The sequence below is a fragment of the Prionailurus bengalensis genome, chromosome A2 (genome assembly GCF_016509475.1).
Source record: "Prionailurus bengalensis isolate Pbe53 chromosome A2, Fcat_Pben_1.1_paternal_pri, whole genome shotgun sequence".
Classification (NCBI taxonomy): domain Eukaryota; kingdom Metazoa; phylum Chordata; class Mammalia; order Carnivora; family Felidae; genus Prionailurus; species Prionailurus bengalensis.
In genome coordinates, this window is record NC_057348.1 from 85,335,332 (window position 1) to 85,362,438 (window position 27,107).

At 34.9% G+C, this 27,107-nt stretch overlaps 1 protein-coding gene across 2 annotated transcripts in view; it reads right to left on the reverse strand.

Moving 5' to 3' along the window:
- Positions 1 to 27,107, reverse strand: part of HGF (hepatocyte growth factor) — an 85,835-nt gene that overhangs the window by 14,419 nt on the left and 44,309 nt on the right. For both annotated transcript variants that reach the window (XM_043588709.1, XM_043588708.1), the window contains exons 9-13: positions 26,955 to 27,082; positions 12,226 to 12,328; positions 8,815 to 8,948; positions 3,027 to 3,065; positions 1,719 to 1,815 (exon numbers count right to left, since the gene is read on the reverse strand). In XM_043588709.1, coding sequence (XP_043444644.1) covers positions 1,719 to 1,815; positions 3,027 to 3,065; positions 8,815 to 8,948; positions 12,226 to 12,328; positions 26,955 to 27,082 — 501 coding nt within the window. The remainder of the gene's footprint in view (positions 1 to 1,718; positions 1,816 to 3,026; positions 3,066 to 8,814; positions 8,949 to 12,225; positions 12,329 to 26,954; positions 27,083 to 27,107) is intronic.

Sequence of the window (27,107 nt, forward strand, 5' to 3'; positions counted from 1 at the left end):
CCATGGTCAGTAATAAATTTAGAAGTATATGCCTCTTTTTTTTCTGGAGTTATGAGATTTACAAGAATCAGTAATTAATTCATATATGTGGAATATTAGAACAAATTTATGATAAAGAAAATGAAACACTCTCTCCCCAAAATTGACAGTCTTCATTAAATCTTTATATTTCATAGTCAGCTCTAATATTCTGGTGAGTTTCACAATTCTGTTTCAGTACTACACGCCTAGGACAGCAACACCACAATTATTGACATAAATATTTGTCAAATTTGGTGGCTTACTCTCTGCAAAAGGGCATATTAAAAGAAAACTTTAGGCCATCTTCTACCCAGTATCTAGAGTCTGATTTATATTTATATCAAATTTATGAATGCCATGCTTGCTAAGAATTAGTTTATTCATAAAAGAACTTCAGTTTCAAGTTGTCTTTATTCTACTTCAATATCCCTGATTTAATTGTAGCAAAAGATGTACTTTCTACCTCTACTAGAAAGTTAGAGGTAAAGGAACATAGAGGGTCTTCAAAAAGAGGAGATATTTGAGTTGGTATTTGAAGAATGAGAAGTATTTTCCAGACATAAAATAGAGGAAGAAAGATACAACATGTAGTGAGAACAACAACCTAAAGCCTTGGAGGGAGAAACATGGAATGTCTTGAAAACAAGGGGAAATGGGGCTAAAATGAGTGTATTTTGGGATAGACTATATAATGAGGTTCCAAGAGAGATAAAAACAAAGGTACTTTAACATTCAGATTACCATATGGTGTAATATATGTAATGTATAGGAAGTTGTAAGATCAGATTTCAACTAACTTCTATTTTCAATATTTAATTCTTCCAACATAACTAGTGATTTTAATTTTTGTAGGAGTATATTGTCCAAAATGATTTTACTGAAAACATATCATGAGATATGAGAAATAGACATGTCAAGAATTTTTCATCCATGCTGAATAGTATAATGGCTAGGCTATCCAACATCAGTATAGTTGGTTAATCTTTTTCTCAATGATAGACTATTCTATAACTTAAAATTATTATTTTCATTAGAATGCAAATGAAAAAAATTTAGAAATTAAAAACAAATATAAAGTTTCTGATATGATTACATATAAGCATGTTAGAAAATAAAGTCATGGGGCGCCTGGGTGGCTCAGTTGGTTAAGCGGCCGACTTCGGCTCAGGTCATGATCTCACGGTCCGTGAGTTTGAGCCCCGCGTCGGACTCTGTGCTGACAGCTCAGAGCCTGGAGCCTGTTTCAGATTGTGTCTCCCTCTCTGATCCTCTCCCGTTCATGCTCTGTCTCTCTCTGTCTCAAAAATAAATAAACATTAAAAAAATTTAAAAAAAAAGAAAAGAAAGTCATAATATCCTAGATTAGGGAATTAATTGCATGTGTTTTATAACTGCTTCAGTGATATCAAGGTATAAGTAGGTTCTCTGTGTAGTTGTGTTTTCTTAAAAATTAATGAAGTGTCACTTGTCATCAGAGACAATGTCAACACATAGGGAACCTCCATGAACATTTAAAAAGGCACTGTCTCTGAAGGCACAAATTGTAAAATCTGGAGCTATTTGGCAAGCAGAATCTGGTCAGTCTCCTCTTGTGCCCCCCTCATATGGGTGCCTATATGGATGGTACAACCATCCTGTTGGGAATATGACTTTGCAAATAATTCAAATACATGTGATTTGTGTCTATTAATAATTACCTGTATTTCAAACTAACCATCCATCCTACATTTGTCCGCGTTGGGATTCCATTTACAACTCGCAGTTGTTTTGTTTTGGCACAAGATATTACGGGATCTAAAAAGAGGACCAAAGACAACATTTTGACAAAACATCTTGCAATAATCAGTGCCTCTCAGTTTGCTTAAAAGCATGGTACTTAAACAAATGTAACTACTGTAAGTTTGTCAGAAGAACATTTGGAGGAAAGAAGGTAAGTATTATGACTATAGTGTCAAAACAGGCCTAAAATGTTTGCTATGTTCATCTAAGTAGGCAAGTAACATAAAAAAATGAATTAACTCAAGGTAGACAGCATTGCCATAGTGAGAGTGGCTTTGCCCACCAAGCACTAAGTATAGGCTCTTCATATCTAACACTAATTGTTATTTCCTTCACAAACCTCTATACAAAATGGAAGAATGTTCTTTATAGTAGCCATTTCTGAATATCAATGGAAATCAATAGCCTCAATGAAAAAAAAAACTATATTTGTTTTTTATTACTTCTTTTTTATGATAAGAATGTAGAGCCTTTTGAAACATGTTACCAGCATTGCATTTATTGAAATCGTATCCGGATGACAAAATTATTATGTCCAAATCATTAAACCCAAATGACATGATGCAGAATTCTTTGGCGTCAACTTTTTCCTGACCCTTCTCTGGATTCCTTGCCTTATCCTTTCTATTCCTGTGCATGGTCTAAAATTTCCATTTGCTTCTTCAGGCTAAGACAGAGCAGGTAGTCTCTTAAATCAAAATACTTGAGTATCTTCCTTCAGCCCAAGACATATGTGAAAATCAAAAACAAGCAGTTCTAAAAAGATTTTCATAAATTGAATATTAACCGAACCTCTCAGTTTGTATCGTCTTTTACCTAGTGGTGCATGTCAAGAGCCTTAAAAATAGAGCAGGTAGACACATTGCATAACTTTCCAACCTTCTGGTTTTATTTTTTTCCTGACTTTAGCATCCTGATTTAATTTAAAGGATGGTGAAGGTCCATTAATGTCCATTTTGCCCAAAATTATGAGTAAGATAAATGCTCTTCTCAAAGTTAAGTATTACATCTTATATTTTCTGATAGAGAATTGAATTTTGATGTTCAGTATGTAGTTGCCTTTGTAACCCCTTTACACAAGCACATAGAGAAGAATTTAATAAAAACAAATAGCTTAACTTGTTTTTATGACAGAAGTTAATATAGTGATAAGATATTTTCCATGAAGAAAATATCTCTGACACATAGAGATTGGAATATACTATATATTACAAAAGATTACTTACGGTCTAAATTGACTATTGTAGGTGTGGTATCACCTTCACCTGTAAAATAAATGTATACATATATACATAATTCATTCATACATATTTCTGTTATATAGAATCAAAAGTATATATTAAAATCCAAATATCCATTAATTGGATAACTTACTAAAATTTCAACATTTTATTTAAAGATAAAATGTGATAGTACGCTTTTAGTAATAATGTATGACTTTACTGGGTATTAATGACTTTACTGGGTACTGTGAGGAAAGCCCTATTTTATGGCTGTGGAGACACTCAGGTGTGTGGTTTGATGAGTATTGGAAGCTTAGATTACACTGCTGGCCTCACGGAGCAGCCTCATTCTACAGAAATGTCCCAGAGGTGCCCAACATGATACACAATGAATATTCCATTGAATAGCACTAATGCTTATTATTGTTTGCTTGAGCCAGTCATACGGACTGACTGTGTTTTGTTTGCTTGTTTGTTTTTGCTTTTGTTTTTTTATTGTAATTTGGACCTTTTATAGTTTTTCTGAAAATCAGTTTTATTTTGTTATATGGTTGAGGATAACTGAAACACCGCATGCTTCAGAAAACTCTTTTAAGAATTCTAGAAGATAGAGGGGCGCCTGGGTGGCTCAGTCAGTTAAGCGTCCAACTTCAGCTCAGGTCACGATCTCGCGGTCCTTGAGTTCGAGCCCCGTGTCGGGTTCTGGCTCTGATGGCTCAGAGCCTGGAGCCTGCTTCCGATTCTGTGTCTCCCTCTCTCTCTGCCCCTCCCCCATTCATGCTCTGTCTCTCTCTGTCTCAAAAATAAATAAACATTAAAAAAAAATTAAAAAAAAAAAGAATTCTAGAAGATAGAAATCAATGTCACTAATGGAAAAAGAGGGATGACAAAATATAATTGCATTTTGTTGGAATATTTCAAATACTGATTCTTCCACATGGTAACAAAAACAAAAGTATGGGAAAAAAGAACACTGGGAACTGCAAGTTAATTCTAACTAAAATGTCATAACTTACTTTTTTTTTTTTCATAACCTCCCTACCAGGGTTTAATCTCTGCCAAGAGAAAAGCTTGGAAGATGCTAGGATTTGAAAATACTTATGCAATAATGAATGAGGCATGCAACGTTTCCTGTAGTTTAATGTCTGACTGTTCAGAATTCATGGTATAGAGTTTAGTCAGGCACTATTTAGACCCAGCTGGTTGTTAATCCCAGGAAATGCCCTGAGCTCAAATAAACCAGCAGCAAAACAATAATGGCATATGGATTCCTTTGTAATACATGCAAATTTGACTATTATTTATGGGAAATCTCATAAGAATTAATATATGCTAAAGGGTTGTTATTTATGTTCGTTTTCCAGATCTAGATATTTTAAAATGAATAAGGGTAAAGGCAAACATATAAATTTCATTATTTCCCTTTTTAGCTTATCCTTGGGGAGGGTTTTGTCTTAGAGTCAGCTGAAGTCAGTGTTTTAGCTCATAGTACAAATTAAGATTGAGGCCAACTATGGTCATTAAAACATCAAGGATATTGGTTATTCCACTCCAATCAATCACTTGAAAATTCTAAATTAAAAAACTAGATATTTAGTCCTGGTGTTGTGATGAAAAACACTAGACTGACCATTCTATCCTTATTGTATATCAAGTTTCCTATTTTTAAGCATCAAGTTAATAGGTCAACAAAATGCTTATTCATTATTGTAATTTACTACAATATTTACATTTTTAAAAATTTATAGATATTGTATATTTAGGACTTTAATAACTCGTAGTTATTATATACATATATTTCCTTTAAACCAATATTTCTCATGCTTTAGAATAAGCTGAAATACCACTTAAAATCAGATTTCTGAAGATTCTGAATTGGTAACTAGATTATGAGTTTTTTAAAAAACATTCTAGGTTCTTCTGTTGAACACTTTGAGCAAAACTTTGAGAAACTACTCTCTAGGCCTTTTCCATTTTACCATCAAATACTATTCTTGCTTCTTCTTTTTGCTTTTCCCATACTATCTCCACCACAGTACTCAAATCTGAAATATACTTATTTATGATACAAATCTTTTGTATTGATTCAAGTTAAACTTGAAGGGAAACATGTCACTGATAAAGGGTTTACCTATGGAAGAGTAGGTAAATGTGTATGTGTCTGCGTTTATATGGCCTCAGAACCAAATATGAATTCTTACTGAAAAAAACCTTCTTGTAATGTATTCTTAGTTTCAACCCAAGCTCAAAACTTTATGGACATCACATATTTCTCCAGGCGGATATCTATGTTCCCATTCTCCTTATATATTTTAATATGAATATATATTTATTAAATTATATTTACATAAATGTCTCTTCTCTACACTGAAAGATAACTGAAGGTAAAAAAAATATTGTTTATATTGTTGTATAGCTAGCATGTTATAACATAGGGTTTTGTACACACTAGCAACTGAGTTTAAAATTAATAAGTGAATAAGTAATACAAACTGAGATAGAAGTTAAGTTTGTGCAAGGCACTTATAGTAATAGAGCTGAAATTCTTACCCTGGAAGTTGCAGTTCAAGCTCTTAACCACTACATTCTAAGTATTTAATATTGAAGATTTTTCTAAGATCTACAAATTATGTATGTGCATAGGTAAATATATAGGCATTTCTACAATTTTATTTTTACATATCTGATAATCCTAAAAATGTATGTTAAGTATTGTTCTGTAAACATTTTTTAAAAAGAAATTAAAACTTTTGCATGTTTTTTAATACAAATGTACAGTGTGAAAATGATTTATACAGTCTCTACAGTTAAATAAATAAGAACTCAAATCTTCTAAAGATAAATTTTATTAGCCTTTCACCAGTGGGAAAATATAAATAAATCCTGGCTATAAATATTAGTTAGAAAAATGACAGTGTAAAAATATTTATTGAAATTAATGTTCAGAATATATTGAAATAAAAATGAGTTATTTGCAATAGCATTTAATCACATACTAGCAACACTCTGAAGTCTTTCAATAGCACATTACTAACTTTTAGTTTTAAAATGTTAGTTGAAAATATGTTTTGAGAACTTTTAAATTATTAGAGTCCTGTGTCAGTTAGGTTTATAAACCAAATTACGCTTCTCTGAGATTCTACAGGACCATTTTACTCTGAACTATGTCGGTGTGCAATAGAACTGTTTTAGAAGCCTGACATTCCCTTCTTCCTTAGACCACTGGATATTTTATTAGCCTCCATCATTCTTAATCATAGAGACATCACAGAAAGATACCACCAGGTAAAGCTAATGTTTATAAAGAATAATCCTTTAACCATTAAAAAAAAATTATGTGCCAGATAGGTAGGTTTCTTTGCTTTTTATTGCTAAAACTAGAAAGGCATCTTCTGTAGAAGAACATTTTCAGGACCTAAGCCAACCCTAATATGGGAAAAATAGAAAATTAGGAACGCACTAATTAATTTGAAAGGCTATGATTATAACTAATGAAATAAATATATGTAATATAATAACATATATAATAATATATAATTTATTTATAAGCATATAAGGTGTTTATTTACTATTATAGAGAATTTATTTATTAAAAATAGGTTGGGAAGTTACAAGTCACTTAGAACCATACTAGATGAATATCATATTTAAGAAGTTTGCCTATTTATGATAAAATTTCAGAAATATGACTAGTGTTGGGGTGCCTAGGTGGCTCAGCCGGTTAAGCATCCTACTTCTGCTCAGGTCATGATCTCACGGTTCATGAGTTCAAGCCCACGTAAGGCTCTGTGCTCACAGCTCAGAGCCTGCAGCCTGCTTCTGAGTCTGTATCTCCCTCTCTTTCTGCCCCTCCCCCACTCCCACTCTGTGTGTGTCTCTCTCTCTTCCTCTCTCAAAAATAATCATTAAAAAGAGAAAGAAAGAAAGAAACATGACTAGTGTTTCCACTTAAGGTAAGAAATTATCTCTTTAATTTGCCATAAATTATGTGTTTGTATTTCATGTTTTTTTTTAAGTTTATTTATTTATTTTGAGAGAGAGAGAGAGAGAGAGAGAGAGAGAGAGAGAGACAGCATGAGCAGGGGAGGGGCAGAGAGACAGGAAAAGAGAATCCCAAGCAAGCTTCACACTGTCAGCGCGGAGCCCATATAGGGCTCAGACTCACGAACTTTGAGATCTTGAGCTGAGCTGAAATGAAAAGTCGGATGTTTAACTGACTGAGCTGCCCAGGTGCCGCTGTATTTCATGTTTTAAAGCAAACATCATTTCTTCATTTTAATCCTTTAAAATGGGTACTTTTGTTCCTATTTTCAGGGTACTTGCTACTGGCTTATGTCACAAGAGAAACATTCTTTTTTTTTTTTGTGCGTTTTTTATATTTTAATTCCAGTGTAGTTAACATACAGTGTCATATTAGTTTCAGGTGTACAATATAGTGATTCAACAATTGTATACATTGCTCAGTGTTCATCATAATTGTACTCTTTAATCCCCTTCACCTATTTCACTCATCCCCCACGCACCAAGAAAAACATTCTTAAAATAAAAGGTGTCTTTTTGTAGATGTGAGATAGTTTAACATAATGTTTAAAGATGTTTGTATAAACAGAGCTATGAGATATGTAGTCTAGTAATATGGTCTTTTGCTACTGACACAGTTTTATAATAAGGCTTTTTCACTCAATACCATATGGAGGATATACTTCCATCTCAATATATATTATTCAGTGGTGCTCAATTAGGATGATTTTTCCCCCAGGGGACTTTTGGCGATATTTAGAGATAATTTTTGATTCTCAATATTTTTTTTTTATTGACATCTAGTGGATAGAGGCTGGGGACACTACCAAACATTCTATATTGCGCAGGACAGCTTCCTACATCAAAGATTTATGCAGTACAAAATGTCACTAGTGCCAAGATTGAAAACTCCCAAGACATTTCTCTAAGCTGACTTCCAGACAAGCTTTCCAATTCACCAAGTTTCACAGTATTGAAAGATTTTAACTAGCCAGACCTTCACAAACATTGGGCATAAATAGTTACTTTTTATTTGCCAGTCTTATTGGTGAAAATGATCTTATGCTTTTATAATTTAATTTTTCTATTAAGTTTTAATCTATTTTTGTTTGTTTAATTATACTTATTCTTTAAGATTCATTTTCTTCATTTTTCTCCTAAACTGTGACATTTTTTTTCTTATTAATATATAGGAGCCCTTTTATATGAGGTATATCAGACGTATGTATTTTACATATATCTTTTACTTTAGACACTGATATTCTTTTAACAAAATCATCTTTGACTCAGAAATGTGGTGAGAATGCTCTAGACTTTTTAATATTCGGTAAGGCACGAGAAGAAAATGAAAACAATGTTATTTCAGGTCTGTCTATGGGTCTGTTACTGGATGGGGACTTTGTAAGAGCTCTGCTATACTCACAGACTGAACAGTTAGTATTGAGAAGGAAGTCTTTATGGTGCAGTCATATTGGAACCATGACCATTTATTGCGTATGGATTTCAAATGAGAATCTTCTGAGGAGGAAAATATTATTTAAAAGGTTATCAGAATGTCTCTTTGTCTACAAAAGAGATGAAGAAAGATGTGTGTGTGTGTGTGTGTGTGTGTGTGTGTGTGTGTCTGTCAGTCTGGAATGCACCCCCACTTTAGGATTAGGATAGTGACTCCAGCGCTCCTATATTTCCACCTCTGATTAAGGTATCAATTTAGTGGAGATTCAGTATATTTAAAATATTTCACCTGAAGAAGATCACTGAAAGTACTTACAACGAGAAATAGGACAATAATCCCATGGAATGAGAGGATTTCCCGTGTAACACCAGGGGCCATGGGCATCATCATCAGGATTCCGGCAGTAATTCTTATTCAGCTTACTAGCATCTGGTTCCCAGAAGATATGCCTGCATAAACAACAAGCTCTGAAGATCACAAGATGCTCAGTTTGTCCAACAGAAACAAACTGTCACCAAGAAGATAAAATCCTAGCATGTAACTTCCATTATAGAAACAACACGAGCTTCTCTTTGGCGTGAATTTTAATTATTTTATTTTAGACTTATTTTGTTGTTCTTACAGTTTGGAATCATGTGCTCTAACTCAGGAATTTGGAATATGGCTACGCGATTAGACAGATAAAATGATGAGAAGTTTTGTGATTTGCTTCTATTCAATAATTACAGTGGTAAGGTAACAATACCCCTATTCATAGAAGTGGAGAGGGGCGCCTGGGTGGCGCAGTCGGTTGAGCGTCCGACTTCAGCCAGGTCACGATCTCGCGGTCCGCGAGTTCGAGCCCCGCGTCGGGCTCTGGGCTGATGGCTCAGAGCCTGGAGCCTGTTTCCGATTCTGTGTCTCCCTCTCTCTCTGCCCCTCCCCCGTTCATGCTCTGTCTCTCTCTGTCCCAAAAATAAATAAACGTTGAAAAAAAATTTAAAAAAAAGAAGTGGAGAAACACTGCCAGAAAAACAGCAGATGGCAAAGAAAATCAAGGTTATAAAACACCTAGAAAATGCAAGCTATTGCAAAAGTATTTTTCATGTTTCAAAAACGTAAGAAGCATGACTAGCAACATCATTATAAGAAAAGACAGAAAGACACACTGAAAAATTAATAGTAATGTGCTAATGAAATAAACTCTAAAATATCATTGTTTATATAATTACAATAGATGATCTTTGGACAGATAACTGAGTAACACTTTCTCATTTTACATCTTACTCAGTTTATTACATAAGAAAAGCAAAACTCTCTACATTATTTTGTAAGGCCATGCCCACTCATATAACATCAATATTTGTATTTATTTTGATCTTAATACAGCCAAATCCCAAATGGCCATCCTGACCAAGTCATGAAAACTGTACAAGTAACTGAATTTGTTTTGGATTATCAATTACTACTATGCTTGATTGTAATTAATGGGTCATTCAAAACAACAGAAAGATCTTGAACAGGGAAAGTTGGACTATCTTTCCAAACTCAGGTTCATTCCCTGGACTAATGACAACAGCAAACACACATAGTAATTACTGTGTACCAGATTCTATTATATGTGATTTACATATATAACCTTAGACCAACCTAATGAGACAGGCTATCTTATTTTTGAGGAAATAGTAAACCACAGAAGCCAATTTTTCTAAGGTCACATAGCTTATAAGCAGTAGAGCAGAGGTTTGAACACCTGGCTCTTTCCAGAGTCAGTTTTCAAAACCACCATTCCATACTATGTCCTTACTCAGTTGTAGGTTATTCTTAAACCAAAATGGTAACATGCAACTTATCTTTCATCAAGTTCCTGCAAATTGTTTTCAAATGACTTTTAACTATTTCTGAAGGTCCAACCCAAACTCAGTGAATTAAGAGTTATAACCATGAGTTTCCTAAATAAACACTTCCAGTGGTATGCTGGTAATGTTTAAAAGGGCACTCTGAGATGTATATGAAGTCTTTATTTGTTGTCCTTGCTGATTTCTGCAGTGTAAATTCTTCCATCATAAAAACGTCAAGTTCCCAATGTGAAATCTCTGAAGGCAGAATTGGTACACTTGTCTGTCACAAGTCCATAAAAGCTAGGTCCACCCCACCATATTTCTAAAAATGCCTTCAAAAATATCAGTGTTGAAATATAGCATTTAATCTTAATCACACTAATTCTCACTTAAAATTCTGTAATGAATATCTTTAATAAGATAAAATCCAAAGTTTTTTTAAGTTTATTTATTTATTTGAGAGAGATGGAGAGAGAGGAGAGAGAACATGAGTGGGGGAGGGGCAGAGAGAGAAGAGAGAGAATCTCAAGCAGGCTCTATGCTATCAGCACAGAGCCCAGCATGGGGCTTGATCCCACAAACCATGAGATGATGACCTGTGCTGAAACCAAGAGTTAGAAACTTAACTGACTGAGCCACCCAGGTACCCCCAAGTCCAAAGTTTTTAACACACCTTACAAGGCAATATATGGTCTTGCTACTGGAGAATTTCTTGTCTGTGGATATTGACCAACCTTACCAAAATTATTTCTGACTTTCAACACTTCAATCTTTGGGCTTTGGGACAAGCTATTCTTTCTGCCTGAGGTACTCTCCTCCTACACTTCCTTTGACCAACTCCTAGTTAACATATATGTCCCAATTAATGTCCTTTTTCTAGGAAGCCTTCCAGAGTGTGAAATCCATGAGGCTAGAATTCTGCTTATGTTTGAAATCCCAAAGCTACGGTGTCCAGTACAGTAGCTACTAGCCACATGGGGCTACTGAAGAATTGGCATGTGGCTAGTCCAAATTGAGAGATGCTTTAATTGTAAATGTATACCAGATCTTGAAGCTGTAATATGAAAAACATGTAAAAGGTCTCATTGACAATTTTTCTATTGAATACATATGGAAAGGAAAAGGCTTTGGATACATTGGATTAGTAACATGTATTATATAAAATACTTTTGCCTGTTTATTTTTACTTCCTTAAATGTGACTGTTAGTGCAGATTACATGTGTGAAATGCATATTTATGTTAGAGAACACTGCTTTAGAATTGTCTCTACTGGTTTGTGAAGTATATTAAATGAAACCATGTCATCCACTAGTGAGTACATTTTCAAAGAGAATAAAGTTATAATTAAAATAGGACTAGAGGCCAAATAACAACCTCTCCGAGCCCTTGCATCCTTATTCACACATATAGAAATATCTTCCACATAGGATTGTGGTGGCCAAATACGATCAAATGACACTAACTTTTTCCCTTTTATTCATAGTACGTATATTCTGAGATATTTGTTAAAAATCAGTTTTATGTCGCAACCATGTCTCAGATTTGCCACTTAATTATACAGTCTTATCAAGTCATACAGTTGCTTCCCAATATAACCGTAGCATCCTTAAAAGTGGAGGCAAAACTTATGCCCACTTTTTGTTAACATTTCCCATGGCACCTATCACAGAACAGAACACATAGTAAATGTCCAATAAAAAATGTGCTAGATTGAATTACTTATCTAAAGGTTTGTTACATGGAGGGAAAATGCTAAATTGAGTTGCACAGAATGACAAATCTAAAGCTTTTATTACCTTAATATAATATATAAAAGACTAGAAAGAAATAGCAATGTGCGTATCTGAATATACTATCTGCTGTTATCACTACATATTATATATTGAAAGAAAGAAATTTACACACCTGTGTAAGTCTTCCATGTTCTTCTCCCACATTGAACATGTTAGTCCAGATCGTGTTTTGGATAAATTGCCCATATAATTTTTGCCATTCCCACGATAACAATCTAAACATAAAATAAATGGAAGGAAGTCTAATGAATACAAGGAAGTATAGAACAAAAACATTTTTTACAAGCATGAAAGTCAACATAAAAGTTAACACACTCTGAAATCAGTATAAGTCAAAGATACTCCTATATTTCAGATTAAAGTATCTTTATGTTCAACCAAAGTTTTCTTCCTTGAAATAAGGGTTTATATATCACACTACAAACTTAAAACAATCAAAGAAAAAATTAAATGAGTGGCCCATAGGGACACTAAATAAATGAGAATTTTTACAATGGTATATTTATTTCTCAACATTTTCTTCTGAAAAAATTTGCTTCACAGGAAAGTCACAAGAATGATATAATGAACACTCATATACCCGTCACATTTGTTGTGTTTTGAATTTTGTCTTCCTGAGAAAACATTCTGAGTCACTCAAACCAGCTGTTTTGCAAATGCTCTTTAATTCCATTTTGTCTGATTATTTTCTCATGATTAAAATCAAGATAAAGGCAGGATTATGGCAAAGATGATATTTTGTCCTTTTCACAGCAGTTTATCATGTGACGTGACATATTTTATCATGTTCCATTATTGGTAGTGAGTTTGATAATTTGGTTAACTGATGTAAAGGAAAATCGGGGGGACCTTTCAGATTGAATCAGCATCTTATTGCCAAACAAATGTTCATAATGGCTTGGCCTACTTTGGTTGCTTTTGCATGAATCAGTGATTACTATGCTGGTTTTAAAATAATTGTTTTACAATTTCCTGCATTTCTTTATTTATTATCATTTTTCTGTAAATGAGAATGTTTTCTTCTCCCCCACTACGTCTATTTAAGTATTCAACTACTACCAGTAGTAGCAATAAAATGTCTGCAGTAGAAGTGGTAATATACACATAGACTTATGTGTCCTCTTTTTACTCAACATGATGATCTATTCCCGTTGCTGATTTTGATACTCAAAATTGTTTCAAAGTTGATTGATGGAAGCCATTTTAAGCTGGTTTTATGTCTTTTAATGTGTCCCATGTGGTTTTATTTTTCACCTTTTTTCAATTGAATAATTTGTGTTTTATTAAACATTGATAGAAATGTCAATATTCCTAATTTTTAAATATCACAAAAAGGAAGCCATGGTCTTCCAAACACATGAGTTGCAGTTCTATCTTTGAAAAGAAACACTTTCCTTATTTTAAAATAATAACACACATTTTCAAAGTGACTATCTATTAAACATTCCTGATTTTTATATGAATGAGCACTATAGATCTGACTATAAAATGTTATCTACAAATATACATCAACATTAAGACTATTTGTTTTAAATTTGGTAAACCATAGTCTATTGTCACTGGCTTTAAATATGCTTTGTATAATCGTAATAAATAGGTATAAATCCTAATAACAATTTTACATAAACAATTTAATAATATGTTCAGGAATCAGTTAACATAATGAAAAACAAATATAATAAGCATATTCAAAAGCCATGTTTTCATATCCATGGATCACATTTTGCAGTAGCACTATAAGGAATTTGGGCTTAAATATAAAAACTAAAATAGGATAGGATTTGATACAGATAATATCATAGTCATTCCAATACACAATAAAATTGCTCTCAGAAAGCATAAATTTGTAAAATCTCATACTTGCACTATGCAGAATATACGAGTGAATTCATTTTCCTCTGACAGTGCTTCCCTCCCCCCCATCCCCCCCATGTTAGGAAAGTTTAAGTCTTTGGCTGTTAGGTAGTAAATTCTTTAGATAGACTCTTACTGAAGAAAACAATTGTGCAATACAGTATGCTAGTACTATTTTTTTATACATTTTGAATTTTTGCACATACGCTTTCTGTGTCAGAGGAAGAGATGCTCCTAACCACCATCACCCTTTTATTTGAATACAGGCTATGGGACTTTTTATTTTAGAATAGATTTGACTTACAGGAAGGTTGTAACTTTGTACAGAGACTTCTCATATACCAGACAGTTTTCCCTACTTTTAATATATTACATCAGTATGATAGATTTGTCTTAAATATTAAGCCATACTGATGCATTATTAACTGGAGACCATATTTTGTTTAAATATTTTTAATTAACCTAATATCCTCTTGTGTATTCTAGGATTCCACATGATACCACATTATGTTGAGTTGTCATGTTTTCTGAGGTTTTTCTAAATATGACAGTTTTTCAGGCTTTCTTCTTTGATGACTTTGTCAGTTTTAAGGGAAATAGGTCAAGTATTTTGTAAGCTGTCCATTTATTGGGTTTGTCTGATGTTTTCCTCATGGTTAGATAATGGTTATAGGTTTTTGAGAGGAAGACATGAATTTTTTATAACTTCTTAACTTGCTGGTGAAAGATATTCCAGCCTCACCTTATACTCTCTTTGTCCCGGGCCTCCTAACATCATCAATTTCTCTAAGGAACTCTTGTTTATTTTGGGGATGGAAAGTAAGTAGAAGACAAGAAATCGGTGCCAAATGTGCTTATTTCTATTTGGTGCCATCATTTCTAGTTCCTTTTATTTGATAGAGCTAGGTAGTGTGTGTGTGTGTCTAACTTCAGTCTAATACCACAGTTCTTCCTTCCATCCATTCCATTAGTGTGAGAAACCTCATTCCAGGTAACATTATGTTTGCCCATTTTCTCAATTCTACAATGTACACAAAATAATTTCAAAACTATGTCCCAATACTAACAAAAACTTACACTTTAAAGTTCAAAATCTATTTATAGTTATTTAGCCCTAAATATATCCCAGTGAGGCCATATACAGCCAGAAAATCATGTCCAGAAGTTAACTTAGTCTTTCTTCCTTCTCTGTAGTATTGGTATCTATTTTATATAGAGGGAGGCATATTGTTTTTGTTCCTCTTGAGGTCACTTTTTGAGTATTGAAAACACTAACATTGCTTAATGGTTAAAACTATATGAAAATATATCTCAGAGAATTCTCATTTTTCCCTTTCCCTTTGCATCATTGTATTTCTACCCACGACCTACCATTACCAATGAACCCAATCTCATTAACATCTTGTTATGACTCCTGTATAATTCCTTCACTTTTTTTGGCAAAACTAATCAAATATATATTTGTAATATAAATATACAGATTATTTTTATGTATATTCTATATATGTATTATTACATCCCATTTTTATTGCTAGTAGTACGTCTCTTTATTTATTACTAACAGAGTACCAAATATGTACTTTAGTGCTTTGCTTTGTTTTATTATCAATATATCTGAAAATCACTTCATATAGCTCACAGAAAATTTTATTATTCTTTTTGCAAATTTATAATATTTCATTGTGTGACTTTGCCAAAGTACATTTGAGTTGTTTTGCTATTACAGAAAATGCTGCAATAAAGAACTCATGCATATGTTTTTGCATATTGTTGGAGCTGTATATTCAAACAGTACATTGTTGAGCCAAAAAGTGAATGCATATGTAATCTTAATTATTGTGAAATTATGTTCGATGGGTTTTACCATTTTGAACTCCTAAGAGCAATGTATGAGAGTTCCTTTCCCCAAAAGGAAATGGATAACCAGCTTAGCAAAAAGATAGTGTTGTCAAGCTTTTGAATTCTTACAAATTATATGTGAGAAATACAAGTCTCATAATGTGAGAAGTTTCAATATTTATATTTATTTTTGTATTATGTGAATTTAAGCATAATTTCCTTGTGTTTGAAGGGAATTTATATATATTTATATATATATATATATATACAAACAAAATACATAAAGTTATAAAGTTAAATATATATATAACTTTACATATATATATAACTTTATGTATTTTGTAAAATATATATATATAGCTTTACGTATTTTGTTCATTACTTAACTTTTTTGATCCTTTACACTGGTTTCAGAATTTTTATATATGAAAAATATTTCCTCTTTACCTATAATATGCATTTCAACACTTACTTCCAAATTTGTCTTTTGTCTTTTGAATTTAATATGGGTTTGTGTGTGTGTGTGTGTGTGTGTGTGTGTGTGTGTGTGTGTGCTTTGCCATGGTAGGTTTTCAATGTAGTTTATCATATTTTTCTTTTATTGCCTCTAGATTTTGAGTGTTAATTAAAAATCATTTCACCATATACAGGTTAAAAAGGGATTCTTCCAAGTTTACTTCTAGTATCTATATGGTTTCCTTTTTCACATTCAGATCTCTTATATATTTGGAGTTTATTTTGGAGTTTATTTTGATGTAAGGCATGGATTTAATTTTATCATTTTTCCAAATTATTACCTTATTGATCCATTATTATATTTTATTTTTTATTTTTTTATTTTTTTATTTTTATTTTTTATTTTTTATTTTTTTATTTATTTTTTATTTTTTTATGAAATTTATTGACAAATTGGTTTCCATACAACACCCAGTGCTCATCCCAAAAGGTGCCCTCCTCAATACCCATCACCCACCCTCTCCTCCCTCCCACCCCCCATCAACCCTCAGTTTGTTCTCAGTTTTTAACAGTCTCTTATGCTTTGGCTCTCTCCCATTCTAACCTCTTTTTTTTTTTTTTCCTTCCCCTCCCCCATGGGTTCCTGTTAAGTTTCTCAGGATCCACATAAGAGTGAAACCATATGGTATCTGTCTTTCTCTGTATGGCTTATTTCACTTAGCATCACACTCTCCAGTTCCATCCACGTTGCTACAAAAGGCCATATTTCATTTTTTCTCATTGCCACGTAATATTCCATTGTGTATATAAACCACAATTTCTTTATCCATTCATCAGTTGATGGACATTTAGGCTCTTTCCATAATTTGGCTATTGTTGAGAGTGCTGCTATGAACATTGGGGTACAAGTGGCCCTATGCATCAGTACTCCTGTATCCCTTGGATAAATTCCTAGCAGTGCTATTGCTGGGTCATAGGGTAGGTCTATTTTTAATTTTCTGAGGAACCTCCACACTGCTTTCCAGAGTGGCTGCACCAATTTGCATTCCCACCAACAGTGCAAGAGGGTTCCCGTTTCTCCACATCCTCTCCAGCATCTATAGTCTCCTGATTTGTTCATCTTGGCCACTCTGACTGGCGTGAGGTGATACCTGAGTGTGGTTTTGATTTGTATTTCCCTGATGAGGAGCGACGCTGAACATCTTTTCATGTGCCTGTTGGCCATCCGGATGTCTTCTTTAGAGAAGTGTCTATTCATGTTTTCTGCCCATTTCTTCACTGGGTTATTTGTTTTTCGGGTGTAGAGTTTGGTGAGCTCTTTATAGATTTTGGATACTAGCCCTTTGTCCGATATGTCATTTGCGAATATCTTTTCCCATTCCGTTGGTTGCCTTTTAGTTTTGTTGGTTGTTTCCTTTGCTGTGCAGAAGCTATTTATCTTCCTAAGATCCCAGTAATTCACTTTTGCTTTTAATTCCCTTGACTTTGGGGATGTGTCGAGTAAGAGATTGCTACGGCTGAGGTCAGAGAGGTCTTTTCCTGCTTTCTCCTCTAAGGTTTTGATGGTTTCCTGTCTCACATTTAGGTCCTTTATCCATTTTGAGTTTATTTTTGTGAATGGTGTGAGAAAGTGGTCTAGTTTCAACCTTCTGCATGTTGCTGTCCAGTTCTCCCAGCACCATTTGTTAAAGAGGCTGTCTTTTTTCCATTTGTTGTTCTTTCCTGCTTTGTCAAAGATGAGTTGGCCATACGTTTGTGGGTCTAGTTCTGGGGTTTCTATTCTATTCCATTGGTCTATGTGTCTGTTTTGGTGCCAATACCATGCTGTCTTGATGATGACAGCTTTGTAGTAGAGGCTAAAGTCTGGGATTGTGATGCCTCCTGCTTTGGTCTTCTTCTTCAGAATTCCTTTGGCTATTCGGGACCTTTTGTGGTTCCATATGAATTTTAGGATTGCTTGTTCTAGTTTCGAGAAGAATGCTGGTGCCATTTTGATTGGGATTGCATTGAATGTGTAGATAGCTTTGGGTAGTATTGACATTTTGACAATATTTATTTTTCCAATCCATGAGCAGGGAATGTCTTTCCATTTCTTTAAATCTTCTTCAATTTCCTTCATAAGCTTTCTATAGTTTTCAGCATACAGATCCTTTACATCTTTGGTTAGATTTATTCCTAGGTATTTTATGCTTCTTGGTGCAATTGTGAATGGGATCAGTTTCTTTATTTGTCTTTCTGTTGCTTCATTGTTAGTGTATAAGAATGCAACTGATTTCTGTACATTGATTTTGTATCCTGCAACTTTGCTGAATTCCTGTATCAGTTCTAGCAGACTTTTGGTGGAGTCTATTGGATTTTCCATGTATAATATCATGTCATCTGCAAAAAGCGAAAGCTTGACTTCATCTTTGCCAATTTTGATGCCTTTGATTTCCTTTTGTTGTCTGATTGCTGATGCTAGAACTTCCAGCACTATGTTAAACAGCAGCGGTGAGAGTGGGCATCCTTGTCGTGTTCCTGATCTCAGGGAAAAAGCTCTCAGTTTTTCCCCGTTGAGGATGATGTTAGCTGTGGGCTTTTCATAAATGGCTTTTATGATCTTTAAGTATGTTCCTTCTATCCCGACTTTCTCAAGGGTTTTTATTAAGAAAGGGTGCTGGATTTTGTCGAAGGCCTTTTCTGCATCGATTGACAGGATCATATGGTTCTTCTCTTTTTTGTTGTTAATGTGATGTATCACGTTGATTGATTTGCGAATGTTGAACCAGCCCTGCATCCCAGGAATGAATCCCACTTGATCATGGTGAATAATTCTTTTTATATGCCATTGAATTCGATTTGCTAGTATCTTATTGAGAATTTTTGCATCCATATTCATCAGGGATATTGGCCTGTAGTTCTCTTTTTTTACTGGGTCTCTGTCTGGTTTAGGAATCAAAGTAATACTGGCTTCATAGAATGGTCTGGAAGTTTTCCTTCCCTTTCTATTTCTTGGAATAGCTTGAGAAGGATAGGTATTATCTCTGCTTTAAACGTCTGGTAGAACTCCCTTGGGAAGCCATCTGGTCCTGGACTCTTATTTGTTGGGAGATTTTTGATAACCGATTCAATTTCTTCGCTGGTTATGGGTCTGTTCAAGCTTTCTATTTCCTCCTGATTGAGTTTTGGAAGAGTGTGGGTGTTCAGGAATTTGTCCATTTCTTCCAGGTTGTCCAATTTGTTGGCATATAAGTTTTCATAGTATTCCCTGATAATTGTTTGTATCTCTGAGGGATTGGTTGTAATCATTCCACTTTCATTCATGATTTTATCTATTTGGGTCATCTCCCTTTTCTTTTTGAGAAGCCTGGCTAGAGGTTTGTCAATTTTGTTTATTTTTTCAAAAAACCAACTCTTGGTTTCGTTGATCTGCTCTACAGTTTTTTTAGATTCTATATTGTTTATTTCTGCTCTGATCTTTATTATTTCTCTTCTTCTGCTGGGTTTAGGCTGCCTTTGCTGTTCTGCTTCTAGTTCCTTTAGGTGTGCTGTTAGGTTTTGTATTTGGGATTTTTCTTGTTTCTTGAGATAGGGCTGGATTGCAATGTATTTTCCTCTCAGAACTGCCTTTGCTGCGTCCCAAAGCATTTGGATTGTTGTATTTTCATTTTCGTTTGTTTCCATATATTTTTTAATTTCTTCTCTAATTGCCTGGATGACCCACTCATTCGTTAGTAGGGTGTTCTTTAATCTCCATGCTTTTGGAGGTTTTCCAGACTTTTTTCTGTGGTTGATTTCAAGCTTCATAGCATTGTGGTCTGAAAGTAAGCATGGTATAATTTCAATTCTTGTAAACTTATGAAGGGCTGTTTTGTGACCCAGTATATGATCTATATTGGAGAATGTTCCATGTGCACTCGAGAAGAAAGTATATTCTGTTGCTTTGGGATGCAGAGTTCTAAATATATCTGTCAAGTCCATCTGATCCAATGTGTCATTCAGGGCCCTTGTTTCTTTATTGACCGTGTGTCTAGATGATCTATCCATTTCTGTAAGTGGGGTGTTAAAGTCCCCTGCAATGACCACATTCTTATCAATAAGGTTGCTTATGTTTATGAGTAATTGTTTTATATATTTGGGGGCTCCGGTATTCGGCGCATAGACATTTATAATTGTTAGCTCTTCCTGATGGATAGACCCTGTAACTATTATATAATGCCCTTCTTCATCTCTTGTTACAGCCTTTAATTTAAAGTCTAGTTTGTCTAATATAAGTATGGCTACTCCAGCTTTCTTTTGGCTTCCAGTCGCATGATAAATAGTTCTCCATCCCCTCACTCTCAATCTAAAGGTGTCCTCAGGTCTAAAATGAGTCTCTTGTAGACAGCAAATAGATGGGTCTTGGTTTTTTTATCCATTCTGATACCCTGTGTCTTTTGGTTGGCGCATTTAATACATTTACATTCAGTGTTATTATAGAAAGATACGGGTTTGGAGTCATTGTGATGTCTGTATGTTTTATGCTTGTAGTGATGTCTCTGGGACTTTGTCTCACAGGGTCCCCCTTAGGATCTCTTGTAGGGCTGGTTTAGTGGTGACAAATTCCTTCAGTTTTTGTTTGTTTGGGAAGACCTTTATCTCTCCTTCTATTCTAAATGACAGACTTGCTGGATAAAGGATTCTTGGCTGCATATTTTTTCTGTCTAGCACCCTGAAAATCTCGTGCCAATTCTTTCTGGCCTGCCAAGTTTCAAAAGAGAGATCAGTCACGAGTCTTATAGGTCTCCCTTTATATGTGAGGGCACGTTTACCCCTTGCTGCTTTCAGAATTTTCTCTTTATCCTTGTATTTTGCCAGTTTCACTAGGATATGTCGTGCAGAAGATCAATTCAAGTTACGTCTGAAGGGAGTTCTCTGTGCCTCTTGGATTTCAATGCCTTTTTCCTTCCCCAGTTCAGGGAAGTTCTCAGCTATGATTTCTTCAAGTACCCCTTCAGCACCTTTCCCTCTCTCTTCCTCCTCTGGGATACCAGTTATGCGTATATTATTTCTTTTTAGTGTATCACTTAGTTCTCTAATTTTCCCCTCATACTCCTGGATTTTTTTGTCTCTCTTTTTCTCAGCTTCCTCTTTTTCCATAACTTTATCTTCTAGTTCACCTATTCTCTCCTCTGCCTCTTCAAGCCGAGCTGTGGTGGTTTCCATTTTGTTATGCATTTCGTTTAAAGCGTTTTTCAGCTCCTCGTGACTGTTCCTTAGTCCCTTGATCTCTGTAGCAAGAGATTCTCTGCTGTCCTGTATACTGTTTTCAAGCCCAGCGATTAATTTTATGACTATTATTCTAAATTCACTTTCTGTTATATTATTTAAATCCTTTTTGATCAGCTCATTAGCTGTTGTTATTTCCTGGAGATTCTTCTGAGGGGAATTCTTCCGCTTGGTCATTTTGGATAGTCCCTGGCGTGGTGAGGACCTGCAGGGCACTTCCCCTGTGCTGTGGTGTATAATTGGAGTTGGTGGGCGGGGCCGCAGTCAGACCTGATGTCTGCCCCCAGCCCACCGCTGGGGCCACAGTCAGACTGGTGTGTGCCTTCTCTTCCCCTCTCCTAGGGGTGGGATTCACTGTGGGGTGGTGTGGCTCGTCTGGGCTACTTGCACCCTGCCAGGCTTGTGATGCTGGGGATCTGGCGTATTAGCTGAGGTGGGTAGGCAAGGTGCACGGGGGCAGGAGGGGCAGGCTTAGATCGCTTCTCCTTAGGTGATCCACTTCAGGAGGGGCCCGGTGGCCGCGGGAGGGAGTCAGATCCGCTGCCGGAGGTTTGGCTCCGCAGAAGCGCAGAGTTGGGTGTTTGCTCGGAGCGAGCAAGTTCCCTGGCAGGAACCGGTTCCCTTTGGGATTTCGGCTGGGGGATGGGCGGGGGAGTTGGCGCTGGCGAGCGCCTTTGTTCCCCACCAAACTGAGCTCTGTTGTCAGGGGGCTCAGCAGCTCTCCCTCCCTTTGTCCTCCAGCCTTCCCGCTTTCCGAGCAGAGCTGTTAACTTATGACCTCCCAGACGCTAAGTCGCGCTTGTTGTGGGAACACAGTCCGTCAGGCCCCTCCGCTTTTGCCAGCCAGACTCGGGGGCTCTGCTTGGCCGGCGAGCCGCCCCTCCGCCCCGGCTCCCTCCCGCCAGTCCGTGGAGCGCGCACCGCCTCGCCGCCCTTTCTACCCTCTTCCGTGGGCCTCTCGTCTGCGTTTGGCTCCGGTGACTCCGTTCTGCTAATCCTCTGGCGGTTTTCTGGGTTATTTAGGCAGGTGTAGATGGAATCTAAGTGATCAACAGGACGTGAGGTGAGCCCAGCGTCCTCCTAAGCCGCCATCTTGCCGGGAACTCCATTATTATATTTTAAAAGTTCGTTTTTTACTCAGTTATGTATAGTCACATTTTTAATATCATAAATCTCTCTAAGGAGTCTATTTCTCATTTCTGTGTTTTGTTCCAATTGCGAATTTATTCATTGTACTAGAACTACAGTCTTAATTACCAGCTCTTTATAAAATGTTTTAATATGTATAAAGTTAATTATCTCTAATCACCCTTGTTTTTCAAGATTTTCCATAGTATACTTATGTATACTTATGTTTACTCTACCAAGAGAACTGCAGAATCAGTTTGTTGGTGTCAGAAAAAGACATTGATCTATTTAATAATATCACATTAAATTTGTACATTAGCTTAGGTAGAATTGATGTATTCATGATGTTGTGTTCTCATATCAAGAACAAGGGATGTTTTTCCACGTTTAAAGTACACCTTTGTGGCTTTGAGTAGTGATTTGAAAATTTTATTACACAGATTTTACACATTTCTTTCTAAATTTATTCCTAAGTTTCCATTAGCTTTATTACTATTATAGATATAGTTTTCCCTTTAATTAAATCTTCAAACTCATATATGAATGCTACTTTAGTGATTTTTTATTATTGAATTTAATTTTCTAAGTATATTACTATTTATATCATTTGCATAAATAAAGATCAATATTGGGGTGCCTGGGTGGCGCAGTCGGTTAAGCGTCCGACTTCAGCCAGGTCACGATCTCGCGGTCCGTGAGTTCGAGCCCCACATCGGGCTCTGGGCTGATGGCTCAGAGCCTGGAGCCTGTTTCCGATTCTGTGTCTCCCTCTCTCTCTGCCCCTCCCCCGTTCATGCTCTGTCTCTCTCTGTCCCAAAAATAAATAAACGTTGAAAAAAAAATTTTTTTAAATAAAGATCAATATGATCTTTTATTTATATGGAATAACATCTCCAATACAGTGTTAAAGAGGAATATGTTAACTTATCTTAACTTGTACTTACAATGTTACATAGTAAAGAAAATATTATACATTCTTGTTTTCTTTTTTACCTTCATAAGAATGTCTCTAATGTCCCTCATCAATTGTATACTACATATATCCCCATTAACTATATAATATATACTTATATATGTGTTTGTGTCTATACGTGTTTGTGTATGTGAGGATGTCTATGTGTCTATGTGTATATGTTAAAATGTGAATATATATTTTAAAGAAGGCTCTGTCTCAGCTTCTCTCTCTCTTTGTATATATATATATGGATATACAGATATGTGTGTAGAGTGTGTGTATATTCCAGAAAATCTCATTTGAATGTTTTTATGAGAAAGGAGTAAATTTTGTAACAGAAATTTTAAAATTTATTTACATTTATTATATTATTGCTTTTCTTAGGTCTAAGATAAATTATGTTAATGGATTTCTAAAACTAAATCATTTTTGTCCTTAGACTAAACTCCACTCAATCATTATGTTTTATATTTTAAGTCACTTTATTGGGCGTTGCTCAAATTTCATTTAAAATTTCTATATTCACAAATGAGATAAGTTTATTGTTTTTTTTTGCTACCTTCATCATTTTTAGATATTAATATTATAATTCAACATTCCTGATGGAAGTTTCACATATAATTTATTGTGCTTTACTGTATTTGTTAAGCTACATAGGAAGTTATGTAGCATTGAGATTAACTAGCCTGTGAATGCACCCAGGCACAGTATATTTTTGATAGAATGGTTCATTAATACATTTCTATATTTCTTCCCTAAGAATAGGTCTAATTCTTGGACTAATTGAACCGACCAGGGTCAATTCTTAATTTGAATTTTCTTAGTAAATTATCCATTTTTTTTATTTGCCAAGTTTCTTACATGAGGTTATATAAAATAGTCTCATGTTTTCTAATTTTCCTGTTTCAATGCTTATTTCCCCTTTGATGATTATTATTTTATATTTTTGTCTTTTTTTCTTATATTTTGTCTTCTTTTTTTCACTAGCTGATGACTATCTATTTTGTTAATTTTTTCAAAGAACCATTATTTTGCTTTATTCATTAGTTCTAGACCTTATTAATGTTTGATCTAACTTGGTTATATTCTTTTTACTGCTTTTGGTTTGTTTTTTCCCCAACTCTTAAGTTTGAAATTTCATTTACTTGTCTTCATTATTTATGATATTGATACAAGTACTTAAAGCTGTGAATTACATCCTGTTTACTGCTTATAGTGTGTGTTATATAATCTAATAAGTTGTGTTTGAAAAGCATTTTTGAAGAAAGTCTGTAATTTCAGTTTTTAGTTTTCAATAGAGTTATTCAATATTTAATTGGAAGAGCATTTGATTGTATGCTAATTCAGATGTTCAATATTTAGGAAAATCTTTTCTAATAACAGTCTATACATGTTTGTATTTTCTGTTACATGGAAAATATAACAACATCCTTCTATGTGTGTTTACGTGCATGCATGCACACATATCACATATTTAACAATGCCAATTATTAGCTTGGCAGTATCATATAATGGCATAACCATTATAATTTTACAGCTATATGTCGAATTGGCTTAACAGTGTCTCTTAAGTAGGACTTGGTTTTTAACTTGCCCTACAGAGCTTAACACAATGTTGCACTTATCAGGTATAATATATTGTTAAAAATAATATATTTTTTAAAGTAATGAAAGATCATTTCAAGGAAGGTTATTTTCAATCCCAGCTGTGCTATTTGAGAATTTAGGCAAGCTATCTGAATTCATAAAACTGAAACTAATTTCTTCATCTATTAATTTGTAGATTTATTAGATAAGCAACATCATCAGCTTAACTTTTAGAATCTAAAATTCTCTATTTATTACTTGACCCTTTGGTAAGTGATATATATGGCTATAAAAGCAGGTTAACATACATAAGAAGCCTTTTAAACAATTGTTTTCATTTGCCTCTATCTCAAATTAGCAGTGCTTGTTTACATGAACAAGACAGGGACAAAGAATATCCAGCTGGTACTAAACCTCACTTAAACACTGGTTTCAACTTTATTTCCAAATGACCTTTGAAATCTGCCAAAGAACAGTGAAATTGACTGAAAAGAGACTCAACCCCTCCTCCCTCTATAACTTTTCAGAATTGTTCATAAAAAAAAAATGACACTGCAGAAAAAGTTAAAGGATGGGAGATGTATAGGACAATAAATCTATGAGATGAACTTTAAATTTGGCTTGGGATGATTTAGGACTGACCATGATTAAATTTATGGGGAAGAATATGATTGCTTAAAAATCATAACCCTGAATTCATTATGTACTAGTAAATGCCCAGATTTCAACATTATTATTAATCTTTGACAAATGATTTCTTTTTTAAACCTAAATCATTTTAACTTTTCTGTACTACTGCTTCCTAAAACAATTATCTTCAATGGCATCTATGTTTACAAGTCAGTGGTGGTTTACCCCAAACCCCATTGCTACACATCATCTCCACTGCTAACACCCAGGTCCATATCGCTCTCCTCTTTTTACTGAATTACTGAAAACACGCAATGGATCCTCCTGTTTTGGCCCTTGTTAGAATCTCTAGCTGTTTTCCGTAATGCAGCCATACTCATTTGTTAAAATTGAAACCAGACAGATCATCTACATCTTTCAGAACCCCACAACAGAGTCCCTTCTCTTTCAGAGTAAAAGTGTAAATCCTTCCAATTCCTACCAGGCATATGTGATTTTAGCCCAACTGTTTTCTAACCACATCCTCTGCTATGGTCTCCCTTGCTTGTTCTGTACCAGGCACAGTGATGTGGTGTTTCTTTCCTTTCCCTTTTCAAGCACTGTCCCATCTCATGGCATTTTCACTTGCGGTTTCCTCTACCTAGAACGCTATTTACAGATACATGCACATGGTACATGATGCTCCCTCACCCCTTTGAGGTCCTGCTTAAACGTTCCCTTGATATGTAAGAGCTTCCCATACCGTTAAAATCTAATAGCAACACCGTCTCCTCTACCTCTGGGACATTTTTCCCTCTAGCATTTACACAAACAAACTTATCATTCCCACTTCCCTTTTGCTTATTTATTTTCGTTGTCTGTTTGCGGGAATTTCTGGAGTCCCATGGAGATAATTTTGTTTTGCTCACTAGTATATCCCCAGTGTCTAAAACTGTGCCTGACACTAGTATGCACTCAAATAAACAAATAAAAGTTGAACAAATGAACGCGTAAAAGAAATTCAACTGCAGATTTGGTGATTTTGTTTGCAAACCAGCAAAAAAAACAGTGCAACAAGAAGTAGGTCCTCCGCTGTGAAATGTGTTCTCCCTTTAGGCATTAACCCTGAAATTAATCGTGCCCACCCTGAAAATGTCAGCTATTACCTTGTCCACTCGACACATCACATTTTGGAATTTGGGAGCAGTAGCCAACTCGGATGTTTGGATCAGTGGTAAAACACCAGGGTGACTCAGCTCCATCTGGATTTCGGCAAAAATTTTCTCGTAGGTCCCTATTGAGAATAAGCGCGTTAATGC